Source organism: Pongo abelii, chromosome 13 (genome assembly GCF_028885655.2).
Source record: "Pongo abelii isolate AG06213 chromosome 13, NHGRI_mPonAbe1-v2.0_pri, whole genome shotgun sequence".
Taxonomy (NCBI): domain Eukaryota; kingdom Metazoa; phylum Chordata; class Mammalia; order Primates; family Hominidae; genus Pongo; species Pongo abelii.
The window spans coordinates 104,689,154-104,710,085 of NC_071998.2; the positions used below are offsets into that span (position 1 = coordinate 104,689,154).

Sequence of the window (20,932 nt, forward strand, 5' to 3'; positions counted from 1 at the left end):
TAGAGCTTCTTGCCAGGTTGGGTTAGTTTTTCCCAGAGAAAAGGACTTCTGCTCCATTAGTTTCCTGGGATCTGTGACCTCCTAGCTTCCAGAGATTGTGAAGGGATATTGATTTGGGGCTTTTTGTTTCAGTAAAGTGCCAGGTGATCTGATCTCCAGGGGCTGTGGGATTGAGCTTACAGGCAGCTAGAAGCCTCTCTCTTCTCTTAATGGGTTACTGTTTAGAAGAAGTATGTCTGTAATTCAGGGAAGGCAAGACGCCTTCTTGCTCTGTAGCCTGGGCCACTCTTAACATGGGTGGTTTTGGATCCTATCAAGAGCCTGAAATTCACATCTTAGTTGGAACTTCTGAAAAGTGATTTCTCTTCATTGCCTGACATGCAGGTGGCATCCAGAGAAGAAAAAGAGAGTCAGGATTTGGAGACGTTTTTTGACTCTGCATTGAGAAAGGCCCAATTGCCTGGGTGACGGCAGCTCTGATTGTTCTCTAGCTGCAAGATCCTGGGTGGTGTTATCTGAAAGTAGTCCTGGGCTCTGGGTCTCTATTGCCCGGACAGGTGTGTTTCTCAGTTCCTGCAAATACACTGGACAGATGCAGCCCACAATTGGCTTCAGAACACAGAGGGCTCTGAAGTCAGTTGGGTCCATGGGCACATTGGTCGGGGACTGTTCTCTAAGCTAGAATCTGATGTTGGCTCCATTAATTTAAGAGTCTTGGAGTTAGGAAAATCTAGATTTGAATCTTGGCTCTGCCATTTTCTGAGTGATCTGGGGCCAGTTACAAACTCTTCTCTGAAATGGGGCTGGTTCTACCCTGCAGGGTTGTGGTAATGATTAAATGAGATTCAATAAGACTTGCATCCAAAGCACTTAGCACAGAGCCTGGCACACAGTGAGCGCTCAATAAATGGTAGCTATTGTTATTGTCAGTTTCAAAACAAGGGGAAGGGCTCTTCATATTCATTTACTCTCCATTAGAGAAATCACAAATGATTTATTGGTCTTTTAAAAAGAAAGCTAAGAGGAATAGCTCATATTCTTTGTAATGTGCATATACAGTTATAGAAATATGGTAAGATCACAGGCTCTGGAGGAGGCAGAAGACAAACAGTGACTCTCTCCTCTCCTGAGACTTCCTGGGGCCAGTGACATAACCTCTCTGAGCCTTAGTTTTCTCATCTGAAAAATGGTAGCAGCTGCTTTCCTTCCTACCTATGTCGTAGGGTCATTAGGAGAACTGAATTAAATGACAGAATTTTTATCAAAGCAAATGAACCAACTTAATTTATGGCTGAAGAGGTTTTGGTTTTTACACAGATAGTTAATTCAGGAGCAAGGAGGTAAGGTAAGAGGGGGATTTTAAAGAGGCCAAGAGGAGCTGGGTGTCTGGTTGGATTTCAGGATGCCCATGTTTAAATGCCCATGTCTGTGCCCAGTGCTTCTGGGCCAGGGCCAGTGCATCTGAAAGGTCTGTGATTGGCTGACCACCCCATAGTCAGGAGGCACCGTCTGAGTGAGTTATGTGAGGAAGCCTTCAGGGCGGCTTATGGCCTTGACCCCAGAGCCTGGTATTGAGGGCACAGTGGGCATCAGTGTTGGGACCGACAAGTTGGATCACGCCCTGGATTAAAAGAGATGGTTTACTTGTGAGGGAAGCCAGGAAGGTAATAAGTGTCCCCAATTTAGACAGATTTAGGCAGATGGGAATTCAGCTTCCCTGGAGGGAGCTGGCTTAGTGCTCTCTCTCTCAGCTTGGCCAAGAGAGAGAGACCAAAGCTTAGGTCTCCCAAAAATGTTTGCCTGTCTAAGCCAGCCAGCTCTGCCCCCTGCCTTGGAAGCCTTCTGGGTCCTCTAGTATTACAGCTTCAAGCTCTGAGAGCCAGAGACCCAGCCCTACACCCTGCTGTTGAGACAGGCAATACAGTCACCATCTCAGGTGAAGAAATAATGGCTTTCCAAAGGAGATTCCCATGGAGCAGGGCAGCGGAGGGTGGTTCTTGTGGTGTCAGCAAAACGGGCGTAATCGTGGCTGTTACTTTGCAATGTTGTTGGAAGAAATGTCAAGGTATCACTGGTAAGGGGCTTAGCACTGTGCAGGGCATGAGATTTGAGGGGGCTGCCTCAGTATTGAGGGTAGGTGGCTCTCTCACTGTGAGAGGCCCTCCCAGGATTGGGGGAGCTCTTTCATACTTTTGTAGGGAGGGGGACACCATCCTGGAGCTTAGAGCAGTGGACAGTTATACGAAAAGCTGCCAGTGAACTCTGCAGCTGCTCTGAGACCCAGCTACCTACAGAATTTCTCCTGGAGGCTTTGCATTCTGGTCGCCTCTTGGTCCAGTCTGCAAGGGGGAGCATTCCTGCCAGCCACAGGTGTGACAGCCTGACCAGGTGATGAGACCTCCCCAGGTGTTGGAGATGAGATCCCAGCATGTGGTTCTCCAAGGCTTTGAGCTGGAGCTCTGCTTCTCGTTGGCGATGAGACTCAGGGAGGTCCTTAGCTGCTCTGAACCTTGGCCATTCCCTTCCATAAAATGGGGACAACAATCCATGCCCTTCCTGCCTCTTCAGTGCATTGCCAAGATCAGCATGAGATCATGGGTGGGAAAGTTCTTTTTTTTTTTTTTGAGACAGAGTCTCACTCTGTTATGCAGGCTGGAGTGCAGTGGTGCGATCTCAGCTCACTGCAACATCCGCCTCCTGGGTTCAAGTGATTCTCCTGCCCCAGCCTCCCAAGTAGCCGGGATTACAGGTGCACACCACCATGCCTAGCTAATTTTTGTATTTTTAGTAGAGACGGGGTTTCGTTGTATTGGCCAAGATGGTCTCAAACTTCTGACCTCAGGTGATCCGCCTGCCTCGGCCTTTCAGAGTGCTGGGATTTCAGGCATGAACCACCGTGCCCAGCTGGAAAGTTCTTTTTGAAATTGATAATCAGACAAAAGGAATTATTAGTAAGGCAGAATTCCTGCTTCAGAACAGAAAGAGAAGAGGACATGGAGGCTCAGGGAGATTAAGGAATCTGCTAAAGCCCACCCAGCTGGGTAGAAGCAGGGCTTGGAGGCTCGGGCCAGGGCCAGCTTCATGGAGTGATGGCCTTTCCAAGCTGGAAGGGACCACAGTTCCTGCCTCACCCCCCACCTTTACATGGGAACACTGGAGACAGGGAGCAGAGGGCCTTCTGGTCAGCATCTGCCTCACCCAGCTTCTCCCTGGGAAATCTTGGGGTCTTTGGCTGGCCATATCCTTCCCCTGCCATGGGCTAGAGGGTTCTGGGCAGCAGAGGGAAGCTGTTGTTAAGTGGAAGCTCCAGGAGTGCCTCAGCACACCACCCAGTTCCCTGAAACCAGCAGCCAGGGCTTTCTTTCCTCTTTCCCCGGATGCTTTTAGGAAGATCAACTTCTGAGCACTTTTGGGCCTGAGAGGAATGGCTGGCACTCAGCATGAGATGTGCCCCCACTCTGAAGGGTGGCATTCCTGAGGGTTGGGTTGGATGCAGGGTAGAAGAAGTCCCTAGATATTATCAGCTGATGCGATAGTCCACCCCAGCTCAAGGCCTGCATTCGCTGTTTCTGGAACAGCTTCTCCCAAACATTGTTTTTGCTGGCCCCTTCTTACCGTTCATGCCTTAGCTTGTGTGTTGCCCTTTCTAAGAGGCCTTTTCTGATCACCTCAAGTACGACCTCTCCCTTTATGACCTTGGTGACATTTTCACAAGTTGTAATTACAGTTGTCCCTTGGTATCCACCAGGGATTTGTTCCAGGACCCCACAGATACCAAAGTCCAAAGATGCTGAAGTCCTTGATACAAAATGGGGTAGTATTTACATATAACCTATACACATCCTTCCATGTACTTTAAATCATCTTTAGATTACTTGTAATACCTAATACAATGTAAATTCTATATAAATAGTTGTTAAACTTTATTGTTTAGGGAATAATGGCAGGAAAAGAAATCTGTACATACGTAGTACAGATGAGTTTTTTTTTTTTTTTTTTTAGACAAGGTCTGCCCTGTCACCCAGGCTGGAGTGCAGTGGCACAATCATTGCTCACTGTAGCCTCAAGCTCCTGGGCTTCAGCAATCTTCCCACCTTATCCTCCCAAGTAGCTGGGACTACAAGCGCACACCACCACACCCAATTAATTTTTTTTTTTTTTAACTTTTTATAGAGACTGGGTCTCACTGTGTTTCCCAGGCTTGTCTGGAACTCCTTGGCACAAATGATCCTCCTGCCTTGGCCTCCCAAAATGCTGGTTTACAGATGGGAGCCACTGGGACCAGCCTAAAATATTTTTTCAAATATTTTCCATCCTCTGTTGGTGGACTCAATGGATGTACAAACCATGGATAGGGAGGGCTGTATATTATTTCTTTAATTGTTTATTTGTATAAATAACAAATATTATTGTCTTTGCCCCTAACCTGAGAGCATGGGCTTAATCTGTCTCATTTACCTCTTTATTTCCAATGCCTAGGACTGTCCCTGACACAGAGCAGATGCTCAATAAATAGTTATTTTATTTTATTTTTTTTTCGAGGCTGAGTCTTGCTCTGTCACCCAGGCTGAGTCTGGCCTTGTTACCCAGGCTGAGTCTGACTTTGTCACCCAGGCTGGGGTACAGTGGTGCGATCCTGGCTCACTGCAACTTCTGCCTGCCAGGTTCAAGTGATTCTCCTGCCTCAGCCTCCTGAGTAGCTGGGATTACAGGCGCGTGCCACCATGCTGGCTAATTTTTGTATTTTTAGTAGAGATGGGGTTTCAGCATGTTGGCCAGGCTGTTCTCGAACACCTGACCTCATGATCTGCCCACCTCGGCCTCCCAAAGTGCTGGGATTATAGGCATGAGCCACTGCGCCCAGTCAATAAATAGTTATTAAAAAAATGAATTACTGAATAGTAATACTAGTGACTGTTTGTTGAGGCCTGATTGTTGTCCTCCTTGCTTTCCCTCCTAGTAGGTCTGAAAGCCAGGTGATGCCATTATATCCCCATTTCACAGGCAGCTTGGTACTTTCCTGAGGTTGACAGCTGGGAAGTGGCACAGCTGGGATTCAAACCAGGCCTGTCCAACTGCAAAATAAGAAAGGGCTGGGTAGAAACACTGTCTTTTTTTTTCTGTTCCAAGGGATCAGCTGATGCTCTTAGCTCCCTGGCTGAGTTCATCTAATCGCAGCCCTTTGGGGTTATAATCAAATTCTAGTGGAGGCAGACAAAGCTTGTAATCCCCTGATGAGAGTACCCGGTTGTGGGTGGCAACCCTGGGCATGTACCACCATCCCTACCCTGCCCCTAGCACACTCTGCTTTAGGGGTGGCTCTCTGGGTCCCCGAAACTCCCTGGTGCTTGTGCCAAAGCTGACCTGGATTTGACCTTATCCCAGAAGTCCCTCCTGGCAACCAGAGCTTACCAAGGCCATTGCTTGCTAAGCACTATATGAGGCCTAGATGAAAAAGGCCTTTCTAGAAGGGGTTTATAGTTTAGTTGGGGAGAGGAGACTGTAGTACTTAACAAGATTAAATAGCGAAGCGGGACCTAAATGTCAGCAGTGCCTGGGATGTTGCTGCCCTCGACTGAGCTGAACAGTCACAGTAGACCGAGATCATGTGCTGGGCAGTGGGGCTACAGAGGGCCACATGACTCTGCCCGTCAAAGACTTTCCAAAGGACCCTGAGTTGCTGTTTGGGTTCTGTTGGTATGCCCGTCCAACCACCCGTTCAGCCTTGGCCTTGGGATCAGAGAAGAGTGCTGTGAGGGAGATGGGTTCTGTGAGCCAGGGGAGGTGGGGAGGGTTCCTGGCTCCACAGAGAATCAGCCTGAGGCCCTGGCCCTCTGGGCTCCCCACGTGCTGCCCCAGCTGCTGCTTTGTGCTGCCTGCCCCTGGGGGTGACCTCATCGGCTCTGTCCTGCTCTCCACAGGCCTCTGCTGTGTTGGGAGCCACTGCCTTCCTCCCCTCCCCCAACCTGTGGGCCCACAGCTCGCCAGCTGGCCCTTGAACCCACTTCCCTGCGCCTCTGGCTGCCTCAATGTCACTGGGGATTAGTGTGCATTTGCGGCTTTTGGTGGACACTCCCCTCCCGGCTGCAGCCTCACCCTCTGGAGCCCAGGGATGGGCTTGGGCCTGGGAGCCCCCTGAACCAGGGAGCAGCCCTGACCGTCCGTTTCTCTATTTTTCCCTGACGTCAGAAGGCAGAGTGCTTATTCACTTTGGAAGCGCACTCGCAGGAGCAGAAGAAGAGAGTGTGCTGGTGCCTGTCAGAGAACATCGCCAAGCAGCAACAGCTGGCCGCGTCGCCCCCGGACAGCAAGGTAAGGGCCTTGACAGTGGCTATGGCCTGGCTGCCTCGTTTCCCCTCAGCCAGCCTGGACCCTTGAGCCTCTGCCTTGAGCTGGGGGCCAGCCTGAGCTTCCAACTTGGCTCTGGGCAATGAGCTCTTGGCAAGTGGGGGCCTGTGCCCGAATGTCTCTCCCCCTTGGCATGTCATTGGGTCTGCTGAGTGGGTCTGACAGTGCTCGTGTAGAGCGACAGAGCCAAATTAAGCGTGGCCCATCAGTTCTGCACTCTGTTCTTCGGTTTGCCTATGGCAAGGTTTAATTTGGGCTGGCCTCCCTGATGCTGCCTGGCATGCGTTCACCTCTGCCATTGGGTAGCCTGTGCCCGGGGGCAGCACACTGGTGTTTAACATTGGCCCCAGGCGGATGCAATAGAGGGGATGTTTGCGGCAGAAGCTGTTGTATGCTGTATAGTTCCATGTGGGCCAGAGCCAAGTAGAGCCGAGTGTGGACTGCTGGGGGCTGGGGACTGGCTGGCAGGAGCACCAGGGAAGATTAGAGACTCCCAGGGGAGGCTGTTCTGGGCCAGGCACTGCTCAGCCCATCCAGTGCCTGGGGAGAGGGGATGGGATAGGAGCTGGACCACACAGCCTTCCCCTTTGACACTCCGATGCCAGCCACAACGTACAGTTATATTACCCCATTTGTGAGTCATTCAGGTCCCTTCTTTTGCTAAAAGTGCTGGCCATGTGGGAATTGGGTCTGGTTGGCTGCAAAAGTTGCTGAGGTGGTTGCTCTGCTGGATCTGGGCGAAGAGGAGAGATGAAAGAAAGCTGAAGCCTGTAACTTGCTGGCCTTTTTGCTTCTCCCTGGTGCACTCAGTCCCCTATGCCATGGGCAGCAGGCCTACGCAGGGGGCAGTGGGGGGCAGGCCTGCTGAGGCAGGAGGTGGGGAAGAGGCAGTTGGCAGCCTCTTCTGAGGGCCAGTGGTGGACAGCAGCTCCCCAGCTATTCCCGAAAGGAGTGAGGATCTGAGAGTTACATCATGTTAGCTGTGAACATCCTCTTGTTTTACACTAGTTAGTGGCAGGAATAACTGGATGAGGGAAGACAGTAGGAAGAGCACGGACTTCTGAGCCACCCTCTACCACCAACTGGCAGTGGGAACTTGGGCAAGTCACTTTGCTGCTCTGTGCTTTGATGTCCCCATCAGTAACCTGGGACAATAGTCCTTCCCTCAAAGGGTTGTTGTGAGAATGAAATGAGAGGGTGCATATACGGGCTATAGCACAGTGCCTGGTATGCAGTAGGCACTCGCTCAACCATAGCTGTGGGGAATGCATTGCCCCCTGCCCAGCCCCAGGTGGTTTGTTGCAACACTGGCTGGTTGCCACTGTCAGGTTCTTCTACTGAGCAGAGACCTGTCCCCATGCCTATAGGCTGCCCTGCCCCACTGATCCTGGGTTGGTCACAGTCAGAATCCAGGCCACTTCCTCTTCATTGGGGTGGCCCCTGGGCGTCGAATGGCTGAACCTATGCCCCCAGTTTTTTTTCCTTTGGGCTTGTGCCTCCTTTTCTGGGGGAAAGAGCTCTTTGTGCCTCACCATCAGAGTTTGCTGACTCTGGAGTGTGTTAGCAGCAGCCTTCTCAATACCTTGAAGAATCTCTTCATCTTCAGGTTTGGGAGGACAGAGGGTGACTGAAGGCAGGCTGTTTCTGAGGCAGGTTGTGGTCCCTGTAGGGCTTTGGGCTTGGCTGGCTGACCCTGGAAGGGCCCCAGGGTTTGAGGCCTGGCTTCAGGGCCACACTAGAATGTATGGGAATCCTGGGCAGAGCAGTTTGGACACCTCTTCAAACCCAAACTCTTCAAACACGTGTTCCATGGAGAAGCTGTGTGCTGGACAGGAGAAGGATGAAGGAGGGGGCCCGAGTGCTGGGACAGCCTCAGAATTACCTCCCGGGCCTAAGAACTGGGCCTGGAGCCACACTGGCACACCCCACTTGGGCCACCCTCCTAAGAAGGCCATGATGTAACTGTCTTTTGTCAGGCTGGCCCTAGAGGTCTCACTGCTCAACCTTCCCCATCCCTACTGCCACCATGCACATGCAAAGAGTCTTAGCAACTTACTCATTCTAGACGCTTACGGAATGCTTCCTGAGAGGAATTCCAGTACATACGATTCTCTCCAGCCCTAGGTAGTTCTAGCAATGCTTTAGCAACCTCACTGACAGGGCCCACCTGGCTTTCCAGCTGGTCCACAGCATTGTCTACTTGCGCTCAGTTCCGTCAGTTCCTGGCAGCCTCGGGGTGACCAGGAACCTCTTTACCAAGGGCTGGCCACTAAGGTCTCCGTCTCCAGGGCAGAAGAAGAAGGGCCAAACAGAGCTTGGAGGCTGGCTGCTTGCTCTTCAGGTATAAGGGTCCTGCTGGACCGATTTGCTCTGAGACGGAGTGTCGCTCTGTCACCCAGGCTGGGGTGCAGTGGTGCGATCTCAGCTCACTGCAGCCTCTGCCTGCTGGGTTCAAGCGATTCTCATGGCTCAGCCTCCCGAGTAGCTGGTACCACAGGCACATGCCACCATACCTGGCTAATTTTTGTATTTTTAGTAGAGATGGGGTTTCACCATGTTGGCCAGGCTGGTCTCGAACTCGTGATCTCAAGAGTAGCACACCTTTGAATGCCTTTCCTGTGTTCTTTCTGCGGATGCTCCACCTTCTGCTGAACAAAGGAAAACACTGCCTAGACCCCCCACCCCACCCCTGCCCCACCCAAATGCCTCTCTGGGAAAAGGGGGTTTGTAAGGCAACTCCCCAAACTCTCATGCTCCTTTCAACAATGTCTGCTGACACCCAGATGTGGGGGATTCTTTAAATATCTTAAGGAATGTAAAGCTCTTCCCAAATGCACAAAACGCAATAAGTGCAATTTACCTTGAAGATGAAATATATGCTTGTTGGGAAGGTGGAGGGAGTCAGGGGAAGATGGACTTAAAGAACAGTTGGGAGGTCACTCCCTTGCTGTGGGACCTTCAGCAGCCGCTGGCTGCTGTGGCCTCAGTAGTCCCATCTGGGCACTGGGCCCATGGCTCTTTCTATCTCTCCAAGCTTTGTGATTTTCTTGAAAGCTGAGGGCCGGGGGCCATCTAGTCTCCATTTTTTGTAGAAATAAATGAATACTTTCTCTCTTGTCTCAACTTCCTACTCCTGTTCATCACCCGCTCCTTCCTCTTCAGAGCTCTGCCCCTCTGTTGCTTCATTATCTGTAGCTGGAGGGTGCCTACCTTTCTTCTGCCTGGGAATCCTTGTACTAAACTCCCTGCATGGGGACTGCTGCGAGGCTTCTAATCTAGAATAACTCAGAGCTGGGCCCACCTGTGGCCATTCAGTTTCTAAGCTAGAGGCGAGAGGCAGTTATATATTCTTTTGATTATTCAAGCAAGTATACATAATAAATGCCTTCTCAGTGCCAGATACTGGTTTAGATCCTTTGGGGTCACAGAGATGAATGAGACCTGGTCCCTGTCCCTATGGAATTCTCCTAATAGGAGAGAGATGAGGAGGGCACTGGAGTGGTGATCTAAGCATGAAAGCCATGCTTGCGGGTCCTAAGAAGGATCCAGTGGGGTCCTGGCTATCCAAGCATCATCCGTGCCGTGAGCCTCCTGCTCAGTACCCTTCATGTGCCTGGTGCTGGGCTGGGCTCCAGGAAGCCTTCTGAGAAGCATGGAAACCGAGCCCTTAGGATGAGAAGGGCAGACACAGTGCAGTGGGGCCTGGCCCCATTCTCAGGGCAGGTCCTGTGCTCCACGGGGAGGGACGCACAGAGCAATCCGTCACCCCCTTTCCTCGGGAGATCACAGTCTGGTGGCGGAGACAGACATGACAGATAATTCAAAATAACACAGTAAGCAATGTGACCTCAGGTGAGCCACTTAGCCTCTCTGAGACTCAGTTTTTGCATCAGTAAAGCGGATGGATTAAGAGGCTTCTTGTGAGGATTGAACTCAGGATGTGATTTGCAAAGTGGCGTGCAAGACAAGGTCTGAACTAGCCGCTATGATTCTCACTGTCATGGTTTTAAAGTGCTGTCCATATGGGAAGATTCATCGGGGGCCTTGTTCATTGAAGCTGCTGCTGGTGCTCGGAGCACATATGACAACTGCTCCATGTCACTTCCTGGTAGACACCTGCCATATTCCAGGGGCTCAGGCAGGGAAACTGAGGCCTCCTTGTCTGCTCTGGCTCTAAGACTTCTCCCAGATGTGACGGTGAGGTGCGTGCCACCTTGTCATCTCTACTGGGGCCACTAGAGACAGCCCTGGAGATGCCAGGGTGTGTGAGTGCCTTAGAAAGGAGCAGAGGCAGGTCCTGCAGTCAGGCAGCCCGGCCTGAGTAGACAGTGAGCTAATTCCAGTTCTGTCTGGTTCCACAGAAACTCCACCCTTTCGGCTCTCTCCAGCAGGAGATGGGGCCGGTCAACTCAACCAATGCCACCCAGGATAGAAGCTTTACCTCACCAGGACAGACTCTGATTGGCTGAGCAAACCCAAGGGCAGGACTCTGCTTCTGGCAACTTAACCCTTTCTTGGGCATCCCCTACCACACAGTAACCTCACCTCAACTGGACCTGAAACAGAGGACCAAGATGGTGGGTCTAGGGTCATCTGAAGGGAGTGGTCCCAAGGGTGCATGTGGATGTCAACAGAAGGACCACAGTGGTGTGTGAGAGGCCTTGTGGGCATGCAGAGACTGGCAGCAGAAAGCCCCAAGAGGAGAGGACTCAGAGGCTTCTTCCTTCCGAGGAGGAGGAGGAGGAGGAGGAGGACATTCCACATCTGGGCTTCCAGTGGTGGCTCCCGGACCTGCCTTGGGGGCAGCAGGAGAGGTTGGGAGAGGTCACCCTGATGAAGAACATTGCCATGATCTGCCGCTGCCAGAGGACATCTCCGCCCATCCACTCATTTTCCACCTGTACACATTAGCTCATTCATTCGATGGATATTTTGGGTGCATCTACTTTATGCCAGGCTCTGTGCTAGGAGCTGGGGATACTGTGGAGAAAAAGTCAGATATGGTCTCGCTCTCATCAAGATTTCAGTCTAGCTGGGAGTGAGCGTTAAATAAGTCAACACCAACACACACACATGCACACACGTGATGGCAAGCTGTGATCATCTATGAAAGAAAAAACACAGATTTCTTTAAGAGGGAATTGTACTTAGAGTGCTGTGTGTGGGGGTGGGGATGGGGAAGGACATAACTTTTAAACCGAGACTTGTGGGCTGGAGAGGAAGGAGCCAGTCCCGGACTTGGGGAAGAGTGTTCCCGGTGGATGGAATAGCACGTGAAGAGTCCCGGAGATGGGAAGGAGCTCAGCGGGCTGGAGGAATGGGGAGCAGGCCAGTGTGGCTGGAGCTTAGTGAGGGGCAAGACACAGTGGGTGAGGGCCAGACTGTGCAGGGTTTGGTGGTTGATGTCTTGTTGATTTCATTCTAGATACACTGGGGAGCCATCGAAGGCTTTTGAGGAAGGGAGTTGCAGGCATGTTTTTACAAGATCTGTTTACACATAGGAGGGGCCCAAGTGGGTGTGAGATCAGTTAGGGGGCTCGTTCAGTTCTCCAGGTGAGGACTGTCCTGGTGGCTTGTCCTGGATGGTGGCTGGGGAGGTGGGTGCCTGAATGCCAGGCTCTGGAGAAGAGATGACTCCCTGCCCCATCCCCCTGCCTACCCTCCTCCTCAGTGGCCCCTCTCTCAGTGGATGTGAGTGAGGATTAGGACCTTCCTCACAGAGCCACCTTTTGGCCAGGCCTCAGGGGGGATGTTGGGGGCAGTGCTGAGTTCTAGGAGTGTTCCTGGAAGTTGGGAGCAGTGAGTGCTCAGCCTGGCCCAGGTGGGAGAGTTCACTGCTGCTCAGGCCTTAGCAGGGGCTGCTGTGCTGTCTTTCCGTCCCATGCTGAGCATTGTAATAGGAAGCTGCCATACAGTGCCCTGGAAACTGACTTGGCTTGCTTTCCATGGGGCTTCCAAGGGCCAGGGACTGGGCTGGGGGTGGCCTAGCAGCTCTAGTGGAGACTGTGCTGCCACAGGGCTGAAGGAAGACCAACCAAGGGGACAGCGGTTTGAGCCCAGCCCACTCACTGCCTGCTGCACCTCCAGCTGGAGCCCAGGGTTGGGCAGCTCTCATACTCTTATCTAACTGCCAGACCTAGAGGGAGGGAAGCCCAAGGCTGCAGGTCTGAGGGACACGGCTCATGAGCAAAAGGGTATCAAGAGGATTAGAGACACTTGCAGAGGAAAAGAGGGTCAGAGAGGCTGAGGGCTGGCTCAGGCCAGAGAGGCTCCCTGACCTTGGACATTGTTTGTGTTGTGTAAGACCTCAGCATCTTTAGAGAAAGGTTCTTGTGCCCCTGTGAGCTTGCTCAGCTGCTATGGCCACTTGAACCCCAAAAATAGTGGCCTACAAGAGAATACACCCCTTACTTCCCACTTATCCTCCTCTCAACCTAGGAAAGGTCAGACATATTGACTCAACAGTCTAACAGGGGATGGGCTGGATCTGCCTGTGACCAGACCAATGCCCCCCACCCAGCCGGGGAGCAGACGCTGCCTGAACTGGGACCAGTGATACACAGCATCTCTGTCCACCAGGGCTCAGCCCGTGGCGGGGATTTGTGAGAGGCTGAGTGGCTGGGTCTGCACAGACAGCAAGCTGCACTTTGATTTCATTTGATTCCCTTACAAAATGACATTAAGGGGAATGTGAGGCACAGGAGACTCGCCTGTCTGGGAAGGCAGCAAGCTCGTCTCTCCTGGACCTGGTGACCTACCTCTGTCTACCAGACAGTTGCAGAGGACAGGAGCTCTGGCCACAAAGAAATGGACAATCTGAATGCAGCACACAGCCCTGGGGACAGGACTTTTCACCCAGCCTGCCCTGACAAGCTGCTGAGTTGAGCAGATGCTCACATCAGGGTCCCAGGTCCGGCTGTTAGGGAAGTGGACATCAGTTCCTGGTGGGCCCTGGGCAGTGACTGTGGTGAGCCACAGCACCATTGCTGCTCTGCCTCTCAAATCGATGGAACAATTAATTTGGCTCCACAGGCTCGAGAAGATGAAACATGACCTGATGGCCACTGCTGTCCAGCATCCCAGTCCATCCTAGCTGTCCAGGATGATGAACAAGCTATCGAAATTGCACTTGAGAGCTATAATCACGGGAAGCATTGCTGAGCCCCTCCCTGCTACATAAATCATGCTAAGAAGCACACAATGGCCTCTTTCCTGATGGGCCAATTGTCTTGGTTTGGTGTCTCAGGCCCAGGAGCTGGGAGGATGGGAGCACAACCATTTATTGTTGGAAAGACCATCTGTACAACTTGAATACAAGTGATTCTTTTAGTTCCCCACACATCCCCGACCCTCTGATCCCATTTTCATGGTTTTTTTTTTTTTTTTTTTTTTTTTTATGTCTCAGGCTCTGGTTCTTTTAAAACTCTTCATCTATCCTGTAAGCCATCAGGCCTGGATCTCTGCTGGCCTGGGTCTTTTGGCCATTTGGGAGTTGGGACATTGCAGACCTTTTGGAAATAATGACATTTATTTATATATGTCTTATATTTTTATTCTTTGTTTTTCCCCATAAATTCTATTACCAAAGTCCTCATTTGTCACACATGGCACCAAGGCACCAAGAGGGTTTTGCAAAGTGAAAACGCAGGCAATTTTGCAATGTGGAAGGGCTCCCCACAGCGAAAGTCCCACAGTGAGAGCCTAAACTTTGGTGATGGCAACTGGGATCCCCAGGCATGATCTCCCCCCAGCCTCCCAGCAGCCTTGTTTTATGGATGAAAGCGACCAAGGCTCTGAGAAGTTAAATGTTTTATCCTAGGTCACACAGCTGGTAAGGGCCAAGCTTGCCCTCAAGCCAAGGCCTTTGAACCTAATCTATTGCTCATTTCTGATAAAAAGATTTGCCTTTTAGGAATAGAAGTAAGAGAAATCAATAATCTCCAGGAAGGGTCAAGAGAGGGATATCCGGCATGTCAGAAGCTGTGGCCCATCAAGCTGTAGAGGGAATGCTTTTAGGATAAATAAAATAAGATGCCTTATTTTCCACCCAGTGGAGAATAAACTTCCAGAATGCATTTTCCTGAGGGTGGCACAGGCTGAAAAAATCAATAGCTTCCCACAAGATTTGAAAAAAAGCCTAAAATGAGAGATCAGATTGAGCTCCTTAAGACAGGTTCTCAGGGAGCTCTGGAATGGTTAGGTTACACCCCTTCCCCTTTTGAATTTGGCATCAAAAGGATCAGCAGACAGAGTCATGAAGTGCCTGGCGGTGATGGAATATTGGCCAAAGGCAGAGAGGTATAGCTTCAGGCTCAGGCTGGCTTGTGCCCAGCGTAAGTACTGGAAGGAGGCCTTTGACCTGAGACCAGCTGAGGGCACGGAGAGGGCCTGCCCATGCTGAACTTGCCAGGTTTTGTGCCCAGATTTTGCTAATTGACTGATTTAGAATCTCAGCCCTGAATAAAGGGGAATCAAATGGATCTGATTTCAGCCATCTCCCCCAAGAGATGCAGACTCTTCTCCCTGAAAAGCTGTTTCCAGGCAGCCTCTAGCTCTCCTCCCCATTCCTTGCTGCTGTCCTATCAGTGGACGGACTGCCTTCTTCGCTGTCTTGCTCTTGGTCTCAGCCGTCTTGCTATTGTTTTTTTAGCCCCTGAAGAAGACAGTGCAACCTTACCCTCTATCCTGTCTTCGCCTTCTCTTCCTCGAAGACTTTCTCTGAATAGGGCCATCCATCCTCCAAACTGTTCCCAGATCCTTGGTTTTAAAGGTAGAATGATAACATAAGGTAACCTGGTGGACACTTACAAGATGAGCCAGGCACAGGGTCAAGCTTTTTACCTACCCTGTCTCATCTAATCCTCATGCAGACTTACAAGGTGTGTTATCCCTGTTACACATTTACTCTCATTATGCCCAATTTAGATATGAAGATGCTGAGTCTCAGAGAAGTTAAGAAACGTGCCCAAGGTCACACAGCTAGTGGGTAGCTAGGATTGAAACTTGGACGGCCCAGCTCCAGGGCATCTGCTTTTGATTATTTTGCTATATGGCTTTCCTGTAACTGCAGACCATCCAAGCTGGGAGGGCCAGGGAGACTGGACTGTCACACTCCTGCTTAAAGACCATTGTGGGAGGCCACTGTCTTCAGAATAAAGCTTGGCTTTCCAGGCTCTCCTTGGTAGCACTACACTCCTGCTTTGCACCCGGAGCCCAGCCACACCATACTATTTCCCCTTCTCTAAACTCACTGTGCACATTCACAGTTAGGGTGTTTGATCTGCCTGACGTTGACTGCCTTCCTTGGCTGTCCCTGCCGGATGCAATCCTCAACCTTCAAGGCTTAGTGGCTCCTCTGAGAACACCTTTCTCAGGCATGCATCAGGAGTCCTGACTTCCCCCTTCGTGGTTCCCAGAGTACTTTTTCCCCCTTAGCACAATTCATCCTTAGCATCTGGATGACTGTGAGCTTCTTGGGAGCAAGTGGATGTTATATTTTATTTGTCTTTGATTCTATTGTTGTCCAGTCCGTAGTAGGTGCTCAGTAGAGGTTGTAGGATTGAATTAGGCTGTCCAGTTCAACTCTCCTATATTCTAGAATTTAGACGAGGAAACATGTGCAAAAAGAGAAGTGACCTGGCCAGGGTCATGGGAAAAGTTAGTGTCAGAGCCAGGACTAGAGCTCAGGTCTCCTGATTCTTTGGATTCAGAGCTTTTTCTGTTGCACCTCAGCTTTATGGAGACCAGACATGGATCTGCACTTGGCTTATGAAGATCTGACCAGGTTTACTTCAGGGTCATGGATACCACTGTGTTCCCATGCTGACACTGGGGAATTCCCAGAGGGAAAGGCAGCCCAGTTGGAGCTGCTGCTGTAGGTTGCGGGGCTCACCTCTCACCGAGCCCCTTGCTCGCAGAGAAAACCAGCGAGCGATTCTGAAAATCTTGCCTTGAGTCCTGATTTTGCTGGTATTCACTGTGTGACCTTGAGCAAATTGCTTCACATCTCTGATCTTCTGTTCCTTTACCAAGAAAAATGAGGGAGTTGAATTCAGATGGTCTCCAGGAGTCATCTGATTCCAGAATATAACAATAAAGATGAGGATAAAGTAGCTACTCCCCTCAGAAAAGGTGGAGATCCAGGTCTAGGGGGAGAACTGGCTAGGTTCTTCATCATAGTCACTGTCTTGAGACACATAGGTGTTCCATGGAAACAGTTCCATGAGGGATTTCAGAGGGGAGAATGGGCAGACTGCAAAGCCTCGGTATTCTAATACCAGGCAAAAAGAAGAAAGGGAACAGGCATTTTAGTTTTCACATTGAAACAGAGTGTGTGTGTATGGCCCTATGCAAATGTTGTTCCTGGTGAATATTCATCAATGTACTCATCACACATAGGTATATTTAGACAGAAAGGGGTCCTCATCACAGACACCCAAATTATGAGCACATTACTGCTTCCTCTCCCCTAGAGGTGCTTCTTCCAGCCTCCCCCATTGGAGGCCAGCACAAGACGGGCTCTCCAACCCAATATCTTCCCCTTCCCTCCCTTCCCCTTTCTGCTCAGGTGGCTGAGTATACACATTGAACTCTTTTGTTTCAACTTCACCTATATATAGGTTGGTGCAAAAGTAACTGTGGTGTTTTCCATTGAAAGTAATGTCGAGAACCGCAGTTACTTTGGCACCAACCTAATGTGTATGCAAGTACATTCTTTAACCTTTCCAACTCCCAGTCCAAGGCATCAGGCTAATTTCCATGTGGAATTTGTGGTCACTGGTTCGCAGTCCTTTCATTTCTGGTGTGGTCAGAAGTCTCCTTCAGACTCTTCCCCATAAGTTGCCATTGGCTTTTTCATCACCTTTAGTACCTATCCACTTTTGCTGGGATAACACTACCCAAGATAAATTCAAAAAAATTGTCCTAAGTGTTAGTGTGTTTCTGTTTTGGTTGAAGTCTGTTATTGCAATATGGTTTTCTACTGTTTCTACTTGATGGAAGACTATTAAGGGTTAAGTTGGCTGGCCTAGGAAGTGGACCACCACTTATAATATACTTTTGAGTGGGAAAATGCATTCAGAGGCCTGTAATCAATACTCAGGTGGACTTTGGGAATATAGTATTTATTTTATGAGTGACTAGAATATTGGTAGAACCATAGAAACTTTGAATGTGGAGCTGGAAAGCCTCCCCCTTTCCCCACTGAGATCAATTGCTGAACAAGCTAGGTTGTAGAAACCAAGTGAAAGAGGCAAAAACTTGGCCAAGGGCATGTAGTCGGTGACTTCTGAAGATTCTGCTGGGCTGGGGGCGGGAGAGGGGTCACAGATGGTCTTAGAGTTGTCTCACTCAGCAACTCACTGTGTTGGCCTTGGGAAATATACGTTACCATGTTGGGCTGTAATGGAAATATTGAGAAAGCAGCTCAGCTAATGGCGTGGGGAGAGGTTGTCTAGTCCTCTGGCTTGTCTGTAAATTCCTGGCATGTGCTTGCTGGAGCAGAATGAATGGGGCTGCTGTGTTTTACCTGCAGCTAGGAGCATGGCTGGACTGGTGGAGACACTCCCTGCGGTCTGTTCTAAAAATAGCAGTGGGAACGGAGCTGAGGGGAAGAGGAGGGGGATCCTTCGGGAGCTGGGTGGGGAGGCCTCACCCCCTTCCTCTTCCTGCCAGGCCCGATGTGAGGAAGTCCCATGGAGTCACATAATTCCATCTGGGAGAGTCCTGGAGCCATCAGCCCTCACGCCCCCTCCTCATACAGGCAAGGAGGCCCTGGAGGCCTGGAGAGCAGAAAGCACTGGCTGGTGTCAAGCAAGCCCAGGAAGAAGGGCCCAGTTGGCAGGCTGTTTCTCCCTGGCTGTTTCAGCACAGTGGCTGCAGGCCTTGTGCTAAGGTTTGCTCTCACTGCCTTTGGGTGCGCAGAGCCTGGGAGCTCCTGGGACCGGATGTGGTCAGGCTTCCTGAGAGTCGCCCAGCAGGCCAGGAGTCCCCAGCTGGCCCACCCTGAGCCCTGACCTCAGCCAGATGGCTGTCCAGTGCCACACCTCCTCTTGCTGGTGTCCCCTCCCTTGCTGACTTGTCCTCCTTTCTTTGGACTGTCTGCAGGGAGGGAGAACAAGGGCCAGCCTTGATCTGGCCTGCAGGACAGAGGCCTCGGTGGCTCAGGACCTTTCCCTGCCCCTCCCCAGGAACAAGCAGAGGCAGCTGAGGTAGTAGCAGCCTCCTGCAGGTTTAGAGACAGACAGGCCAGGGTTCAAATCCTAGCTCTTCCTCTCTCACTAGCCATGGGATTACTGGTGGCTCACAGAGCATCTGTAAAATGAGACAAGAACGCTGATTTCACTGGGGTCTTGTGAAGATCAAAGGGGATCTGTTGTAATGCCTGGCATGCAGTAGGTACTTAATAGCAGCTCTTGTTGCAAAACCAAACAGTGAACATGTATCTGACTTTCTATAACCCCCTTCCTTGGGGCCTCTACTCATGAGGCATGGGAAGGTGTTTTTTTTCTTTGTTTGTTTGTTTGTTTTAATGCAGTTGACTTTTTTTTTGTTGTGTTGTTGCAAAAGTAATCCATGTGATTGATGTTTATTATGAAGAAAACATTTAATACAGATGAACCAGGAGAAGAAAATGAAGTTCATCCTTAATCCCAGCACCCAGAGATAAACCACTGTTAACATTTTGGAATGTGTCCTGTCAGGCATTCGTTTATACACACATATATCTTATTTGCAAATTGGGGTTACTGGTGCAATTTTTCTAACCTGCTTTTTGTCCCCCATTTAACAGCGTAGTGTATCCATGTTTCCATTTCAATAAATATTCTTCTACAACATCATTTTCAGTGCCTGTGGAGTATTTCATTGTGTAGGTGAAACGTGCTTTATTTAAGTAATCTTCAGTTGTTTATCATTCAGGTTGCTTGCAATTTTTCTTTGTTACAAAAACTTCAGATAAAAATCCTTATACAGGAGGCTGAGATGGGAGGATGGCTTGAGCCTGAGTTTGAGGTTACAGTGAGCTATGATTGCACCACTGCACTCCAGCAGTGAGACCCTGTCTCTGAATGAAAAAAAAAATCCTCTTAGGTGTATCTTGGCATCTCCAGCATCCAGTTCAACACCTAGTACACATTTGACTCTAAATAAATATTTGTTGGGCGTGGTGGCTTATGCCTGTAATCCCACCACTTTGGGAGGCCAAGGTGGGTGGATCGCCGAGGTCAGGAGTTCGAGACCAGCCTAGCCAACATGGTGAAACCCTGTCTCTACCAAAAATTAGCCAGGCATGGTGGCTCATGCCTGTAGTCTTAGCTACTGGGGAGGCTGAGTTGGGAGAATCGCTTGAACTTGGGACATGGAGGTTGCAGTGAGCTGAGATTGTGCCACTGCATTCCAACCTGGGCAACAGAGTGAAACTTCATCTCAAAAAGGAACTAAGTAAACAAATATTTGTTGAATGAATGAATGTTTTGTTAGAATAAATGCCTGTTAGTAGAGTTTCTGGGTCAAAGGTTATATATTTATAAAATGGATTTTTGATCCTATTGCCAAATTACCCTGCAGAATGGTTGTACTGATTTCTAATCTCATCTGAATTGACCAGCTCATCCTACTTTGCCTGGGATTTTCCCTTTTTAGCATTGAAAATCTTGCTTGCCAGGAAACTCCTCAATCAAATCAAGTAAACCGAGAAAGTCTGGATAAGAAAATGTTTAATCCTCCTCGTCATTACCAACATGGTATATTGTTACATTTTTTAATAGGTTCTGTTTTTCATTATTAGAGATGTTGAATATTTATTTATATGCCTTCTAGTCACTTGTGTTGCCTCTTTTGGGAATAGCCTGTTCAAGTCTTTTGCTCATTTTTCTATTGGGGTTTTTATAGTTTAATTATTAATTCACAAAGAGCTCTTTATGTAATAAGGTTATTTGTATGTTAGCCTTTTATTTTTATTATTTCTTTAAACTACAGATGTTTCTGACTTATTAGTCATATCTATCGTTTGTTTTAGGGTAGTTTTATTGAGATTTAATTCAAATATCATTTGAATTAAATAATTCACCCATTTAAAGTACACAATTCAGTAATTTTTAGTGTATTCACACACTTGTGTAACCATCACCACAATCAATTTTAGAACATTTTCATTATCTCAAAAAGAAATCATACTACTTAGCTATCATCCATTAATTCCCCCATCTCCTCCAACCCTAAGTGACCACTAGTTCATACTTTTCATCTCTGTAGATTTGCCTATATTGGACATTTCATATAAAGGGAATTATATAATATTTGGACTTTTGTGACTGGCTTCTTTCATTTAGCGTAATGTTTTCAGGATCATCCATGTTGTAGCATGTATCAGCACCTAATTCCTTTTCATGGCTGAATAATGTTCTGTTGTGTGGAATATCACATTTTGTTTAACCGTTCATCAGTTAGTGGACATTTGGGTTGTTTACACCTTTTGGCTATTCTGTGTAATGCTGCTATACATATCTGTGTGCAAGTTTTTTGTATGGACATATATTTTTATTTCTTTTAGGTGTATACCTAGGAGTGGAATAGCTGGGCCAAA

At 49.3% G+C, this 20,932-nt stretch overlaps 1 protein-coding gene across 6 annotated transcripts in view; it reads left to right on the top strand.

The window, feature by feature from the left end:
- The window catches only part of RGS3 (regulator of G protein signaling 3), a 136,778-nt gene that overhangs the window by 69,430 nt on the left and 46,416 nt on the right, over window positions 1-20,932 (top strand). For 4 of the 6 annotated variants that reach the window (XM_002820128.5, XM_054520483.2, XM_054520485.2 and 1 more), the window contains one exon: window positions 6,190-6,312. In XM_002820128.5, the coding sequence (XP_002820174.2) occupies window positions 6,190-6,312 (123 nt within the window). Of the gene's footprint in view, window positions 1-6,189; window positions 6,313-10,709; window positions 20,164-20,932 lie in introns of those variants that run through there. The other 2 variants (XM_003777433.5, XM_024252318.3) reach the window with 1 other exon arrangement.